The sequence below is a fragment of the Cherax quadricarinatus genome, chromosome 14, assembly GCF_038502225.1.
Source record: "Cherax quadricarinatus isolate ZL_2023a chromosome 14, ASM3850222v1, whole genome shotgun sequence".
Classification (NCBI taxonomy): domain Eukaryota; kingdom Metazoa; phylum Arthropoda; class Malacostraca; order Decapoda; family Parastacidae; genus Cherax; species Cherax quadricarinatus.
In genome coordinates this window covers 11,690,804-11,706,455 of record NC_091305.1, presented here as the reverse complement: position 1 = coordinate 11,706,455, position 15,652 = coordinate 11,690,804, and the positions used below count along the sequence as shown (strand labels likewise).

Below are 15,652 nucleotides of genomic sequence, written 5' to 3'. Positions count from 1 at the left end.
GAAATAAATAAATAAATAAATAAATGTGAGAAGGGAAAGAGAGAGAGAGAATGGGTGGATAGGTGGGTGAATAGGGGTAGGTGGGTAGAGTGGTTATGAGAAGGGTAGATGGATGAGTGTGAGAGGGTGGGTGAGAGGGGTGGGCAGGTGTGTGTGTGTGTGTGTGAGTGTACTGTAGTGTGTGAGGATCGTGCACAGAAACATCTCTCCTGGTCTCCTACACTTACCCACCTATTTACCAACAATACCCCCCATCTCCTATGCTCACCCACCTACTTACCAACAATACCCTCACTGTGTCCTACACTCACCCACCCACTTACCAACAATACCCCACTTGTCTCCTATACTCATCCACCTACTTACCAACAATACCCCCCACCTGTCTCCTACACTCACCTACCTATTTACCAACAATATCCCCACCTGTCTCCTACACTCACCCACCTACTTACCAACAATATCCCCACCTGTCTCCTACATTCACCCACCTACTTACCAACAATACCCCCGACCTGTCTCCTACACTCACCCACCTACTTACCAACAATACCCCCCACCTGTCCTCCCCCACCACCCAACAACACAACCTAATTAATAAATGTACAGATCCTCAACAATCTCTATTAAAATAAGAGTTCTTTATACATGCAAGGAGGGAGGAAGCTGGAATCAGTGATGGAAGGCAGTGAGGGGTAGACAGGCTACCAAACGGTATCTGGAATTAGATACTTTTTTCCATTTTGTCCAATACTTACAACATTTGTCTGGCCAATCTGTTCAGAATTACCAAAAATCTGTTAGTTTATTTTTACTGTACTAGGAACATGTACCTACCAGGTCTGGAATGACTGGGCAAACACCAAAGGAGGTCCAAGTGTCATCAATGGCAATGTCTCCTTCTAGTCCGGAGCCCACAACACCAACAATTCTGATGAAAAAGTCTGAGCTCTCCTCTATGGTAAACCTTCCCTGAAAATATTTAAATCACTTAAAAATCTTAGTTTAGGCATATATTAGGCACTGCTTTGATTTAAAATTAATTTTAAAAATGCAAATGTAATAACATATTGAAAAACTATTATCTTTTTCAACAAGTCGGCCATCTCCCACCTAGGCAGGGTGACCCAAAAAGAAAGAAAATCACCAAAATGAAAATACTTTCATCATCATTCAACACTTTCACCTCACTCATACATAATCACTGTATTTTTATAACTTTTTGCAGAGGCGCCCAGATACAACAGTTTTGAAGCATATATAAAGATATAATATAAAAAGTGACCTGAAATAATTACAATATCAAGGCCCCAATTATATATATACTGCCCTATTACACATCCCACCAAACTGCCAATATCCTATACCCCCTCCTTTAAAGTGCAGGCATTGTACTTCCCATTTCCAGAACTCAAGTCCGGCTATATAAAAAACTGGTTTCTCTGAATCCCTTCACTAAATATTACCCTGCTCACACTCCAACAGCTTGTCAGGTCCCAAAAACCATTCACTCCTATCTAATAAGCTCATGCACGCTTGCTGGAAGTCCAAGCCCCTTGCCCACAAAACCTCCTTTACCCCCTCTCTCCAACCTTTTCGAGGACGACCCCTACCCCGCCTTTCTTCCCCTACGGATTTACATGCTCTCCATGTCATTCTACTTTGATCCATTCTCTCTAAATGACCAAACCACCTCAACAACCCCTCTTCAGCCCTCTGACTAATACTTTTATTAACTCCACACCTTCTCGTAATTTCCACACTCCGAATTCTCTGCATAATATTTACACCACACACTGCCCTTAGATAGGACATCTCCACTGCCTCCAACTGCCTCCTCACTGCAAGAGTGTTGGTACCACTATACTCTCATACACTCACTCCCTTCTTTGCCTCCACTGATAACATTTTTTGTCTGTCCCAACTACTGGATCACTATGACAAGGTAATAGATGCACTAGAAGATAAAAAGAATGCAGATGTAATATACATAGACTTTGCAAAAGCCTTCGACAAGTGTGACCATGGCATGATAGCGCACAAAATGCGTGCTAAAGGAATAACAGGAAAACTTGGTAGATAGGTCTATAATTTCCTCACAAACAGAACACAAAGAGTAGTAGTCAACAGAGTAAAGTCTGAGGTGGCTACAGTGAAAAGCTCTGTTCCGCAAGGCACAGTACTCGCTCCCATCTTGTTTCTCATCCTCATATCTGACATAGACAAGGATGTCAGCCACAGCACCGTGTCTTCCTTTGCACATGACACCCGAATCTGCATGACAGTGTCTTCCATTGCAGACACTGCAAGGCTCCAGGTGGACATCAACCAAATCTTTCAATGGGCTGCAGAAAACAATATGAAGTTCAACGATGAGAAATTTCAATTACTCCAATATGGTAAACATGAGGAAATTAAAACTTCATCAGAGTATAAAACAAATTCCAGCCACAAAATAGAGTGAAAAACTAATGTCAAAGACCTGGGAGTGATCATGTCGGAGGATCTCACCTTCAAGGACCATAACATTGTATCAATCGCATCTGCTAGATGGATAATGAGAACCTTCAAAACTAGGGATGCCAAGCCCATGATGACACTCTTCAGGTCGCTTGTTCTATCTAGACTGGAATATTGCTACACACTAACAGTACCTTTCAAGGCAGGTGAGATTGCTGACCTAGAAAATGTACAGAGAACCTTCACGGTATGCATAACGGAGATAAAACACCTCAGTTACTGGGAGCGCTTGAAGTTCCTGAACCTGTACTTCCTGGAACGCAGGAGGGAGAGATACATGATTATATACACTTGGAAAATCCTAGAGGGACTACTACCAAACTTGCACACGAAAATCACTGTGAAAACAAAAGACTCGGCAGACGATGCAACATCCCCCCAATGAAAAGCAGGGGTGTCACTAGCACGTTATGAGACAACACAATAAGTGTCAGGGACCCAAGACTGTTCAACTGCCTCCCAGCATACATAAGGGGGATTACCAATAGACCCCTGGCTGTCTTGAAGCAGGCACTGGACAAGCACCTAAAGTCGGTACCTGACCAGCCGGGCTGTGGTTCATACGCTGGATTGCCTGCAGCCAGCAGTAACAGCCTGGTTGATCAGGCTGATCCACCATGAGGCCTGGTCACAGACTGGGCCACGGGGGCATTGACCCCCGGAACTCTCTCCAGGTAATCCAGGTGATATACCTCAATGCACCACTCATCTTTTTTCCCTCATCAATTCTATGGTTAACCTCATCCTTCATAAACCCATCCTCTGACACATCAACTCCCAAATATCTGAAAATATTCACTTCTTCCATACTCCTTCTCTCCAATGTGGTATCCAATTTTTCTTTATCTAATTCATTTGATACCCTCATCACCTTACTCTTATCTATGTTCACTTTCAACTTTCTACCTTTACACCTGGTTGTACACATTTACATACCATTAATTTCTCTTACTTTAACAAGATTATGGGATATTTATGATGAAGACATAATGATTATTCTGAATAAAGGAAAAAAGAGGATGAAAAAAATAAAATCAGATTATCACCCATCCTTTCACACTGTTTTCTACACTCAGCAACATGAAGAACCAGCACCAGCTGAACCACCATACTCCTATAAATCATTCAAAATAGTATGTCATCTACTCAAAGAATAGGTACAAGTGGTCAATATTAAATATTCTTTATTTCAAAATGGTACAATGTTTGTACAGAGATGGGTGACATTTAGGCATCATGCAGAAAGCATGCACACCTAAATGTCACCCATTTTGGGAAAATTTAAGCCTGACCTAAAACTAGCATGGCAATAACTAATTGACTGCTTATATATATATGGTATTTAAGTGGATGTAACAACAAATTTAGGAATTAAAAAACACAAGAGAACTGAATAGTATTATGCATACTATACAACATTTATTGATGTTAATTGTTTCAAGAATTACAGTTCGGCTTATGATTACAGGTAATGAGGATTCTAGCATACTGACATATTTTGAACATATTCAGTGTATTTAATGGTTGTGTGGATTTCAGATAATGAGAATAAGAATACACAAATTCATTCATTTAATAGTGCTTTCACTGTCACTGTTGATACCATGGTCACAGTCAATTACCGATTTCTCAAACATTTCCAAACCAGGGCTTTAATAGAACCAGCCACATAACCTCCCTGACTTAATCTACTCTCAACCTTGCTTTCAAAATTTTATCTTTGTCAATTGCTTGACCCATGTATTTAAATACACCAACAGCTGCCTGCACTTCATCTGGTTTGATTCCACAAATTTATTTTCAAATTTTTTCTTGCATACATTAACAAAACTTCAGACTAATCTATATACAGTATTGTACTATGCATCTCTTTCATTTTCTACTGTTATAACTATCAAACTGTTTATAGAATTTTGGTGAATTTGGTCAGGTGAATATGCAGTACAGAAATTAGTACTCTTGGAAAGAGATTAAACAAGTTAATAAGAAAATGAGCCAATAAGACCAAGCTAATGCTCGCACTTCCTTATATATTATCTGTTGTCCCCAGTCTATGAGATAAGATCTTCCACTAAACTACTGGTGAATACACACCACAACAATATCAAAAGGCAACAGAATTTTATCCCATCATAATGAAGTACAAGAGAATGAACAAGTAGTGTATTTTACCTTCCTGCTAAGCATTTGCAGCATGAATATTACAGTAATGGAGCACTTTTTATTATCACAGCAGAGTATTAATACTTCAAACAAACTTACCAAACTCCATTCCTGTGCTTGTTTACCAGTCCTATTGAAAAGAGTGTGAACTTCTTCTTCAATTTCAGTTGACACCAGTAGAGCTGAAAACAATATTAAAATGTGATTTAATATATAGCAAAAGGATATCAAAGATTTTTTTTAACACGCTGGCCGTCTTCTACCAAGGCAGGGTGACCTGAAAAAGAAGCACTTTCACCATCATTCACACTATCACTGTCTTGTCAGAGGTATGCAGATATGACAGACATCCCTCTCCACAGCAAATATCCCAAACCTCTGCTTTAAAGTGTAGGCATTGTACTTCCCACCTCTAGGGCTCAAGTCCAGCTAACTGGGTTTCCTGAATCCCTTCACAAAATATTACCCTGCTCACACTGCAAGAGCTCATCAAGTCTCAAAAATCATTCATTTCCACTCCTATCTAACACACTCTCACATGCCTGTTGGATGTCCAAACCCCTTGCACACAAAACCTTCTTTACCCCCTCCCCATCCTTTCCTAGAATGTCCCCTACCCCACCTTCCCTCCATCACAGATTTGTACATGTATACTTTCTAAGTCATCCTATTTTGCTCCAACCTCTCTAAATGACCAAACCACCTCAACAACCCCTACTCTGCCCTCTGGATAATACTTTGAGTAACTCTGCACCTCCTACTAATCTCCAAACTATGAATTCTCTGCATAACATTTATGCCACACATTGCCCTCAGGCATGACATCTTCACTGCCTCCAGCCTCCTTCTCATTGCAACATTCACAACCCATGCTTGACACCCATATATGAGCATTCCATAAACTTCTTGAAATACTGCCGAAATTTAAAGACTGTAGTGAAATATTAAAAAAACTGACCTTCTTTTATACAGTGTGTTTGTATATATGTGAAATCATCTCAACAAACCAGCCAATCAATATTGTTGTCCAATCCATTGTGCAAGAAGTCTCAACTACAAAACACAATGACAGCATCCTACCAAGAGCACCTCTGGCTATAAATACATTCCTCACAGATAAACTAAATGACCTGAAGAGGATGGAAGAACGGATAAGTGACTTGGATCTCCAGAGTGTTTGAATTTTCTCACAAGGTGTCTAACTTTGCCCAGGGCAACCATTTCTTGATGTGTACACCTCCTATGACTGCCGAAAATTGAGTGAATGTGATGAGTGTATGAAATCAATTTTCAGGAAAAAAGTAAGTCTATCACTGGAGGATCACCAGTTGAATGAAGCAATGTTTCCAGTTAGACTGAAGGAAATTAGATGTCCACAAGGCAATGCAACATTTAGGGAGGCTGTCTTCTGTGCCACCCACAGCAGCAGCACTAGCTTCTACATATATATCTTCATGTATCGCATCAAGAAAACTCGTAAAGAAGATAATCCCAGAATACTTGAAAGATTCTGTAGGAATACACAACCCACATTTATTTGAAGCACTATGGCAGTAGAATATTCTTACAGACTCTTCAAGTAGACTAATTCCTCCTAATGATAATAAACAGTCTCATTGGGACAGCCCTACTGTAGGGAAAACTGCAAAACCATTGCTAGTCTCCTTGTGGTGAGGGTACAACATGCCGAGGATTTCATCTCGGCTGTCCCTAATTCCTCCTTGGGAACTCGCCTCGATCCTCATGCCATTTATATTGGTGTAGCTCACTCCCTAGTCAGCCCCATTTGCACAAACACAGGTGTATCTATAGCAGTGTGTCAGGAGATCAACTTGGGCTCCATGATCTCAACTAACATAAGTATGAAGGATAGAATTCAAGACAGGAGGAGGTCAACAATACTATAAAGCAAAGCTAGCCATAGCCAACTGCCAATCAGAATGAGAGCCATGGCTAACGATGCCTGATGGCAGCCAGAAGCACTCTGAAGAAGTCATCACGTTACCCTGGAAAGATGGTAAGCTGATAGCACTGGACTACACTTGTGCTTCTACAATAGCTGACACCTACTTTGATTAGAACGGCAGTAGTAGTTGTGATATTAACAGAGCACTCTTGACTGTGAAGGTCACTCAGCACAGAGGCTGAAGGAAGGTGGTGCCTCCAGTTTCAGGCAAGACCCAGAAGATCAACAAATACAAAGACCTAACAGGATATTACAACTTTGTTTCAACAGGAAGTAAATTCACCATCATTCATTCAACTGTTGTCTTGATATAAATATGCTGACATCACAATCAGATTACCCTTCAAGTGCAAAATTCCCCTGGTTCTTCAGAGTGCAGGCACTGTCCTTGTCACCTCCTGGACTGTAGCTCTGCTGATGAGTTAGTTTAATATGTTTATTATGCACTCCACACCCATCCTGTGGGCGGTAGTCAAAAGATTACAGAGGTACATAATTGGTCCAGGGACTGGACTCCAAAGTTTTGATAGCTGAGCAAGTTACAAAGGTAATGAACTAGATCTGGTTACAATCGTGACCAAGTACAAAGGTAATGAGCTCCAGGTAGAACTGGTCACACTTATGACCAATTACGAAAGTAATGAACTAGATATGATTACAATGAGAATTGACAAAGGTAATGAGCTCCAGGTAGAGCTAGTTACAATCATGACAAGTTTCAAAGGTAATGAATCGTGAACACATGATTACAATCATGAACAATTTTCAAAGTAATGATCAGTTAACAAACACTGTAGGGAATTCATTCATTGCCAACAGACGTTGCTAGGTGCCTGTCCCTCCTTGGCAGGACAGCCATTGCAAACAGCAAGTTGCCCCAGGATCTGTTGTTTGCAGAAGCACCATTGACCCTCCCCAAGAGGTCGAAGAGGCCAGCGGCTCCGCTAGCAGCCCAAGGGAGAGCCGCCCTGGGGACGTGTCAACGTCCTGGTGGCTGCCAAGTTGATTGAAGATCCCAGGCCCTCTGTAAAGGTGAAGGCACAGCAGCTGTCACCTATGTCTGCTGGGAGAGGCTGTTGGTTGTTGCCACCTGGGGCCCTCCGGGTGCCCAGACACCCACCATGTGCACGGATGTTGAAGCTTGAGGAACTGAGTGCACACTGCCTGTGGCACACCTGACAGCTGTCTTGCGGTCGAACTCCACGGCACTGTCCCTGCAGTGCCATTGCTGACGTGGGCTGGGAGGGAAAACGTACCCTCTACAGTTGTGGTGGCACTGGGAGTTGGGTGGGTGAGGCGGGGGAGTTGAATGGTTGAGGCGCGAGGGTGAGCGGTTATGAGAGAGTCATTGTTTACTACACACGGGGCAAGGCCCGGGGGGTGGGTGGGCGAGGGGCACTTCCCTGCACACTGATTGTGCACTGTTGATCACACTGTCCTGCCTACAACAAACACAACATGCATTCGTTTCCCATGCACATCATGAAAGATATGGGCATGTGACTCGCCAAAACCAACAATGCTCGCTTCATCCCCACCCACACACTCGGCCCCCTCCCCCCGGCAGTGTGAGGGGAGGAACTGTCTGGTCCCAACCTGGGCACTCTCACCACACCCAACTCTCACAAACTGCACAATACTTCCATTTTTTACGCTGAAACGATGTACTGGGAAGTCCTCTCACTGCTCTGGAATCTTCTCAAGGCATTCACACAGAGTCCTGCTCAGTTGTGCCCTAGTCAGCCCCTTGGATCAGGAACTATCCTTGAAAATCCCACAGCTAGCCCACCACATGTTCAGCCGTGTCGGCCATGTTGGCAGCGTTGCTGTCTGCTGATGATGAAAGTGCTTTTTCTTCTTTGGTCATCCTGCTTTGGTGGGAAACAGTTGTTGAAGTAAAAAAAATAATCAATACAATAGACCCTCGATAATCGTAAGGCTCGAAAGTCATAATTTTTAGAAATCGTAATGTTTTTTTTCGTCAAAACATTGACTCGCGAATCGTCATTTGACTCGCAAATAGTTGTTCATCCCGGACGCGTACTCATGGCCCCGAGCTGCCTCGCATTCCCTTCCCAGCCAGTGTGGCATTGTTTACCAGTGAGTGACAGTCCCCTCACTTGTTCATATGAAATATTTCATAATATTCCATTCATTTTAGTGCTTGCAACTGCTAAATAAGCTACCATGGCTCCAAACAAAGCTCCTAGTGCCATGCCTTTGGTAAAGAAGGTGAGAAATACGATTGAATTCAAGAAAAACATCATTGAACAATATGAAAGTGGCGTACGTGTGGCCAAACTGGCCAGGATGTATAAGAAACCCCATACCTTACCTTTGATATACCTTTGAAGAGTTTCAAGAGTTTATCTACTCTCTGAGTCTGGCCATGGGCAAGGCTCGTCTAGTGCTTGCCTGGTCAACCAGGCTGTTGCTGCTGGAGGCCCGCTGCCCCACATATCCATCATAGCCTGGTTAATCTGGCACCTTCGTAGCCAAGAAAAAGGAAATCAAGGAAGCTGTTGTTGCAAAGGGGGTAAATATGCTGATAAAAATGAGATCGCCAGTACTCGAAGATGCCGAGAAGTTATTGTTGGTGTGGATCAACGAGAAACAATTAGCAGGAGATAGTCTTATGCAGTTGCTTATTTGTGAAAAGGCTAGGCAGTTGCATGACAATCCCATAAAGAAATTGCCTGCAACGAGTACTGACATTTGTGAATTTAACGCCAGCAAAGGCTGGTTTGAGAGATTTAAGAACCGTAGTGGCATACACAGTGTGCTAAGGCATGGCGAGGCTGCCAGTTCGGACAAAACTGCAGCTACAAAATTTGTAAGTGAATTCAAGGAGTACATACAGACTGAACAATTAAAACCACAACAAGTGTTCAATTGCGATGACACAGGCCTCTTTTGGAAGAAAATGCCAAAGAGGACCTACATTACTCAGGAGGAAAAGGGACTTCCAGGACACAAGCCTATAAAAGACAGGCTGATGCTCATGTTTTGTAGTAATGCTAGTGGGGATTTCAAAGTAAAGCCGTTACTAGTGTACCATTCTGAAAATCCCAGAGCGTTCAAGAAAAACAATGTTATGAAGAGTAAATTGTGTGTGTGTTGGAAAGCTAATAATAAGGCATAGGTCACGAGGGAAATTTTCGTCGAGTGGTTCAATGAAGTGTTTGGCTCCAGTGTGAAGAATTACCTCCTGGAAAAGAAATTGGATCTCAAGTTTCTCCTGCTAATGGACAATGCACCTGCTCATCCTCCAAACTTGGATGACCTAATTCTGGAGGAGTATGGGTTCATCACAGTAAAGTTCATGCCCCCTAATACCACTCCTCTCCTCCAGCCCATGGACCAGCTGAATATTTCAAACATTAGCTATATCTTGTGGGTCTTTACCTGACACTAACAGAGCACTGTCATCTGCATACAGTAGGAGTTTGCACTCGCCACTGACAGGCATGTTGTTAACATAGCATAGGAATAATAAGGGACCCAGAATACTACCTTGGGGAGCTCCACATGCTATCGGCAGGGGTTCTGATTCTGTTTTGTTGATTTTGACAATTTGTCTCCTGTTGCTAAGGTAGGACTTAAACCAGTCTACAGAACCTATACCGATAGCTTGAAGTTTCTTACATAATATATTGTGGTTGACAGTATCGAAGGCCTTTTGCAGGTCTAGGTCTATGAGGTTCCCCATTGACATTTCAGTTCTCATGTAATCCATCGGATTAATTAGGGAGGTGTTGGTTGAGTAAGATCTTCTAAAGCCAGATTGATAGCTATGAAGAATGTTGTTGTCATTAAGGTACTTAACTACCTGACAGTACACTGCCCTCTCTAAAATTTTGGATATTACACTGAGTATACTAACAGGCCTATAGTTGCTTACATCAGACCTACTATTTTTCTTGAAGAGAGGAGTAACTCGGGCCTTCTTGAACCCCTCCAGTATGGTATTAGTGGTGATGGACAAATTATTATGTGAGAAATAGGGATTGACAATTCAGAAGCACCATCTTTTAGGAACTTAGATGGGATGTTATCAGGGCTGGTGCTCTTAGTGGGGTTTAACCTGCTTAGTTCTTTTTGAATGAAGTCATGAGATACACTTACTAACTGACAACTGTTTGGGGTTACCCCTTTATTGGTGTAGTATGTTTTAAACTTATCAGTCTGTGTTAAAGGTATTTAATGCAGCTGGTAGTTTACTTACTAGTGTTGATGCAACAGATGTGTAGTAGGAATTAAAACAATTTGCCACCTTAGCTGTTTCTTGGCATACCTCGTTTTTGATAGTGAGTACTATGTTAAACCTATCTACTGGTTTATGGCTATACCCCAACTGTTTTAGTTGTTGCCAGAGCTTTCTGGGGTTATGCTTATACTCTTCAATTTTTGAGCAACAGTGTTCTGCCTTTGCTACTTTTATAAGTCTCTGTACTCTGTTCCTCACCCTTTGGAATTCATTTAGTGCTGCAATATCCTGTCTGTTTGTTTTAAATCTTTTTAGTACCGAACTCCGAATTTCATATTATCTAATATCTCAGTAGTCATCCAGGGTTCGGTTCTCCATTTAATCCTAACCTCTTTAACTGATATAATATTATCAAGGATGGTAGTGAACATTGTTTTGAATTTTTCCCAGGCATCATTTACGTCCGTGCAACTTGTTATCACTGTCCAGTCACAATTGTGTAGCCTATTTACCAGTGTTTCTTTACTGTGGTTTCTAGTTGACCTCATTTTTATTGTCCTGTTTAGGCCTATACTATTCCTAGTGATTTTCCTGGTGCAGTAAATGATGAAATGATCACTAAGGCCTGTGGTAATGATGTCTGACTGACTAATGTTCTCAGAGCGGTAACAAAGTATGTGATCAATTAGGGTGGCTGAGAACTGTGTGATCCAGGTTGGTGTATTAATTAGTTGAGTGTAACCATTTAAACCTAGAATTTGGTTATACCTTTTGCATAGCCCATTATTTTACTGCTGAAAACAGATTAGCCCATTATTTTAATGCTGAAAACAGATATTGAAGTCTCCCAGTATTACTCTCGTAATTGTTTTCAAGTCCAGAAAAGACTCGGGAAAAGTCTTCTAAGAACTGGTCATGGGATGGCAGTAACTAGTAACTACTAAGATGGGTTTGGTCTTGGGAAGCAGCACTTCAAACCATAAAATCTCCAGTTTATTTTTATTTTAATCAGGTCTTGGGTTGTAAGCTAAGTCATTTCTTATGTAGACACATACCCCACCACCTTTTCTGTTCCTATCTATTTTGACCTTGTCGTCAGTCACCGTATCAACCAACCATGATTCAGAGGTGGATATAACTGCCGCCCTAGTTATGCTAGCTAAAATCCTAATCTCTGCCAATTTTGGAAAAAAGTGATCATGCATTGACATGAATAAAGTGAAGGCCTGTTTTCATAAAACAATTATAATCATCAATATATGGCAATGGGTCATTTGTATTAAAATTAGGTAAATCAATGTCATCATTGCTAAAGGGTAACTGTGCCAAAGTGCATTTGTTACACACAAAATGAATTCTGGCACCATTACTATAACTGTACATACATCCATTATTTATTTATTTATTTTTTATTTATTTATTAACAATTTGAGCACACATACAGAAGTACAAAAAAAATACAGATAAGAGCAGCATGCCAAAGCCACTTATACTATGCATAGCATTACGGGCTGGCTTAAAATTAACTTAAGATTAACTAAGCAATGATGAAATCAGTGATAAAACATTAATGTAAACAGATTACTATAAAGCACAAGTGAGTATTACAAAGACAGGTCATATGGTTGCATGCATTGTTGTACATTCAGTCATATGAAGTATTCTGTTAGGCAGTGTATTTAAAAAATAATAAAGTTAGATTCGGTTTTAGGTTTAACATTTATGTGATATAATTGTGAGAAACATTTAAGATATACAATTTATAAGGTTCAGTTATTCAGTATTTATTTGGTTTTGGGTGAGTAAGTGATCTTTGAGAAGAGACTTGAATTTATAAACAGGTAGTGTTTCTTTTATATTTACAGGTAATGGATTCCAGATTTTAGGGCCTTTTATGTGCATTGAGTTTTTGCATAGTGTGAGATGGACACGAGGAACATCAAAGAGTGATCTGTGCCTTGTGTTATGGTCATGTGTTCTGTTGAGGTTGGCAAGGAGATGTTTGAGGGGAGGGTTAATATCAGAGTTAAGTGTTCTATTTATGCAATAGGTGCAGTAATAAGTATGGATGTTTTGTATGGTGAGTAGGTTTAGTGTATTGAATATTGGTGGAGTGTGCTGCCTGTAGTGAGAATTTGTTATCATTCTAACTGCAGCCTTTTGTTGGGTAATTAGTGGTCTGAGATGGTTAGTTGTTGTTGAGGCCCATGCACAAATTCCATAGGTGAGATAGGGGTAAATAAGAGAGTGATATAGGGCCAGGAGGGCTGACTGTGGAACATAGTACCGTATCTTCGTATATGTGTATATGTGTATGAAATTTGAGTCTATTATCAAGGTGGATTCCTAAGAATTTTCCCTCTGTTAGCTTTGTGATAGGTGATCCGTTTATCATTATGTTAAGAGGGACATCTGTAGCTCTGTTACCAAACTGAATGAAGTAGGTTTTGTCAATGTTTAGTGTAAGTTTGTTAGTCCTCATCCAGGTAGACATTTTCTGTAATTCGGTATTTACAGTATTGACTAGCGTGACTGGGCTCGGGTGAGAGAAGACGTATGTAGTGTCATCTGCAAATAGTGTGGGTTTGAGTAATTGCGAAGCATTTGGAAGGTCATTTATGTATAGGAGAAAGAGAAGAGGTCCAAGGACACTTCCCTGTGGGACACCAACTGTAATTGGTTGCGCAGAAGAGTTTGCCCCATTTGCGTACACATATTGGCTTCTGTTGCTGAGGTATGACTTGAGGTAGTTGAGGGAGTGCCCTCTTATACCATAGTGTGACAATTTTACGTGGAGCAAGTCATGGTCAACTGTATCAAAAGCTTTACGTAAGTCAATGAAGATCCCCAGTGGGACTTCTTTTTTCTCTATTGCAGTGTATATATGTTCTAGCATGTGTATAATAGCATCATTAGTATTTTTATTAGGCCTGAATCCAAATTGGCAGGGGTTGAGTATGTTTTGGGAGATAAGGTAGGAGTAGATTCGTTTATGAATTAATTTTTCAAAGATTTTTGAGAGAGGGTGTAAGTTGGATATTAGCCTATAGTTATTCAACTCTGTTTGGTCTCCTCCTTTGTGGATCGGGGTGACCCTTGCTATTTTGAGTACTGTAGGGAGGGTGGAGGATTCAATGGATTTGTTAAAGAGTGTTGCAATGATTGGTGATAGCACTTGTGACACTTTTTTGTATATAAAGGGTGGTAAGGTATTTAAATCTCCTGCCTTGTTTTTTAGTGCGTTGATAATAAGGGAGACTTCGTATGGGTTAGTCGGAGCTAGGAACAGTGTGTTCGGGTAGTTGCCGGTGAGGTAGTCATTTGGTGGGGTATCTGAGCTTGGGATTTTATTGGCAAGGTTTTGTCCTATAGTGGAGAAGAAATCATTGAGTCTGTTTGCTGTTTCTGTTGGTGGGAGTTGGGGTTCATCAGATTTTGCTAATTTTATTTTGCTATTTCGTGATATCTTTTTTGTTCCCAGAATTTCTGATAGGGTTTTCCAGGTCTTTTTTATATCCACCCCTTACACATTTTACATAAGGTGTCTTTTCTGTTCTTCTTTCGTACTTTAGTGCAGTGTATGCACCTGTTTGGTGGTGTTTGAGATAATAAGAATGGCTGTATTGTCTCATCTTAACCTATGTTTGCATTACATATGGAGTTAAGGTTATTCCTAGCTACTAGACCGTCATTATCACCGTCACTTATCTGCCTGTTTTGCCTCTGCACAATAGTTTGAGGTCCTGGGTTAGTTTGGATATCACCACTTAACAGCACCACTGTAAGAGCTGTGCCACTGTTTTTGTTTGGGTATGTGGTGTTGCCATACCTTGCAGCGATAGTGACATTTACGTTTCTGGTAGGATGGCAACTGTTGGGCTTTTACTGTCCAGGGTTCTATTACCCCATTTGCCTTTTCCAGCCCCCATGACTGATTTCCTTCTTCACGGAATTGCAAGAGAAAGATAAATGTAATTATGACAGCCTGTACCCCCCTAATGCCTACCATTTTCACTCTTCACTCTTTTAATCACACACAACAATATTTATTTCTCTTTTCCAGTCACCTAGCAAACCCTAGTAGCTGCTCTAGCAGTCACCACTGATTACTAGTAAATTTTCTGGTATCTAATTCAAAACCCTCTTCACTCCTCAATTATCCCTTTACTTCACAAACCCCTTTCACTTATCCCCTTATTTCACACCCCCCTTCATGCCTCACTTCACATTCTGGCTTCACCTATTACACTTCTCACTCATTTCCATTCTGGCATGACCAGAAAATTTTAATCAATGGCGTTATCCGTCCAAATCCTCCTCAATTCCATTTATCGGAATTGCATCGTGTTGTTGACTGCCTGACCTGGTCTGCTGTTTCAGCCATTTTTAAAAGCACTGAGGGAAGAAAACGCCACTACGACCTGACTTTCCTTGGAGTTTTATAGATAGATTTGGCATTTTCTCCTATGAATCTCTCACTGTACACTGGTCAGCTGAATATAGGTCAGCTACTAAAACATTAACCTTGGCTGTTTAACTATTCACTTCTTTCCCATGATTGGCACTGAGGGATAACCGTCGCTATATGATAGTTTCCTTGGAGTTTTGTATTGTAGATTTGATGATGTCTCCTGTGTTTCCCTCTCGTTAACCCTGGTACAGGTGATATGATGGTGGTGCAGCTGATATGATGCTACTGTCAGTACAGATGAACGTCAGTATAGATGAGAACTTCACTTCGCTAGTTGTAAGTCTGGCAGTAGCTGGTGTTTGGATGCCGGTCAGCCATGTTTAAA

General features: G+C 41.1%; 1 protein-coding gene across 2 annotated transcripts in view; it reads right to left on the bottom strand.

Moving 5' to 3' along the window:
• The window catches only part of LOC128698663 (MAM and LDL-receptor class A domain-containing protein 2-like), a 382,606-nt gene that overhangs the window by 251,963 nt on the left and 114,991 nt on the right, over positions 1-15,652 (bottom strand). For both annotated transcript variants that reach the window (XM_070084851.1, XM_070084850.1), the window contains exons 25-26: positions 4,783-4,865; positions 838-972 (exon numbers count right to left, since the gene is read on the bottom strand). In XM_070084851.1, the coding sequence (XP_069940952.1) occupies positions 838-972; positions 4,783-4,865 (218 nt within the window). The remainder of the gene's footprint in view (positions 1-837; positions 973-4,782; positions 4,866-15,652) is intronic.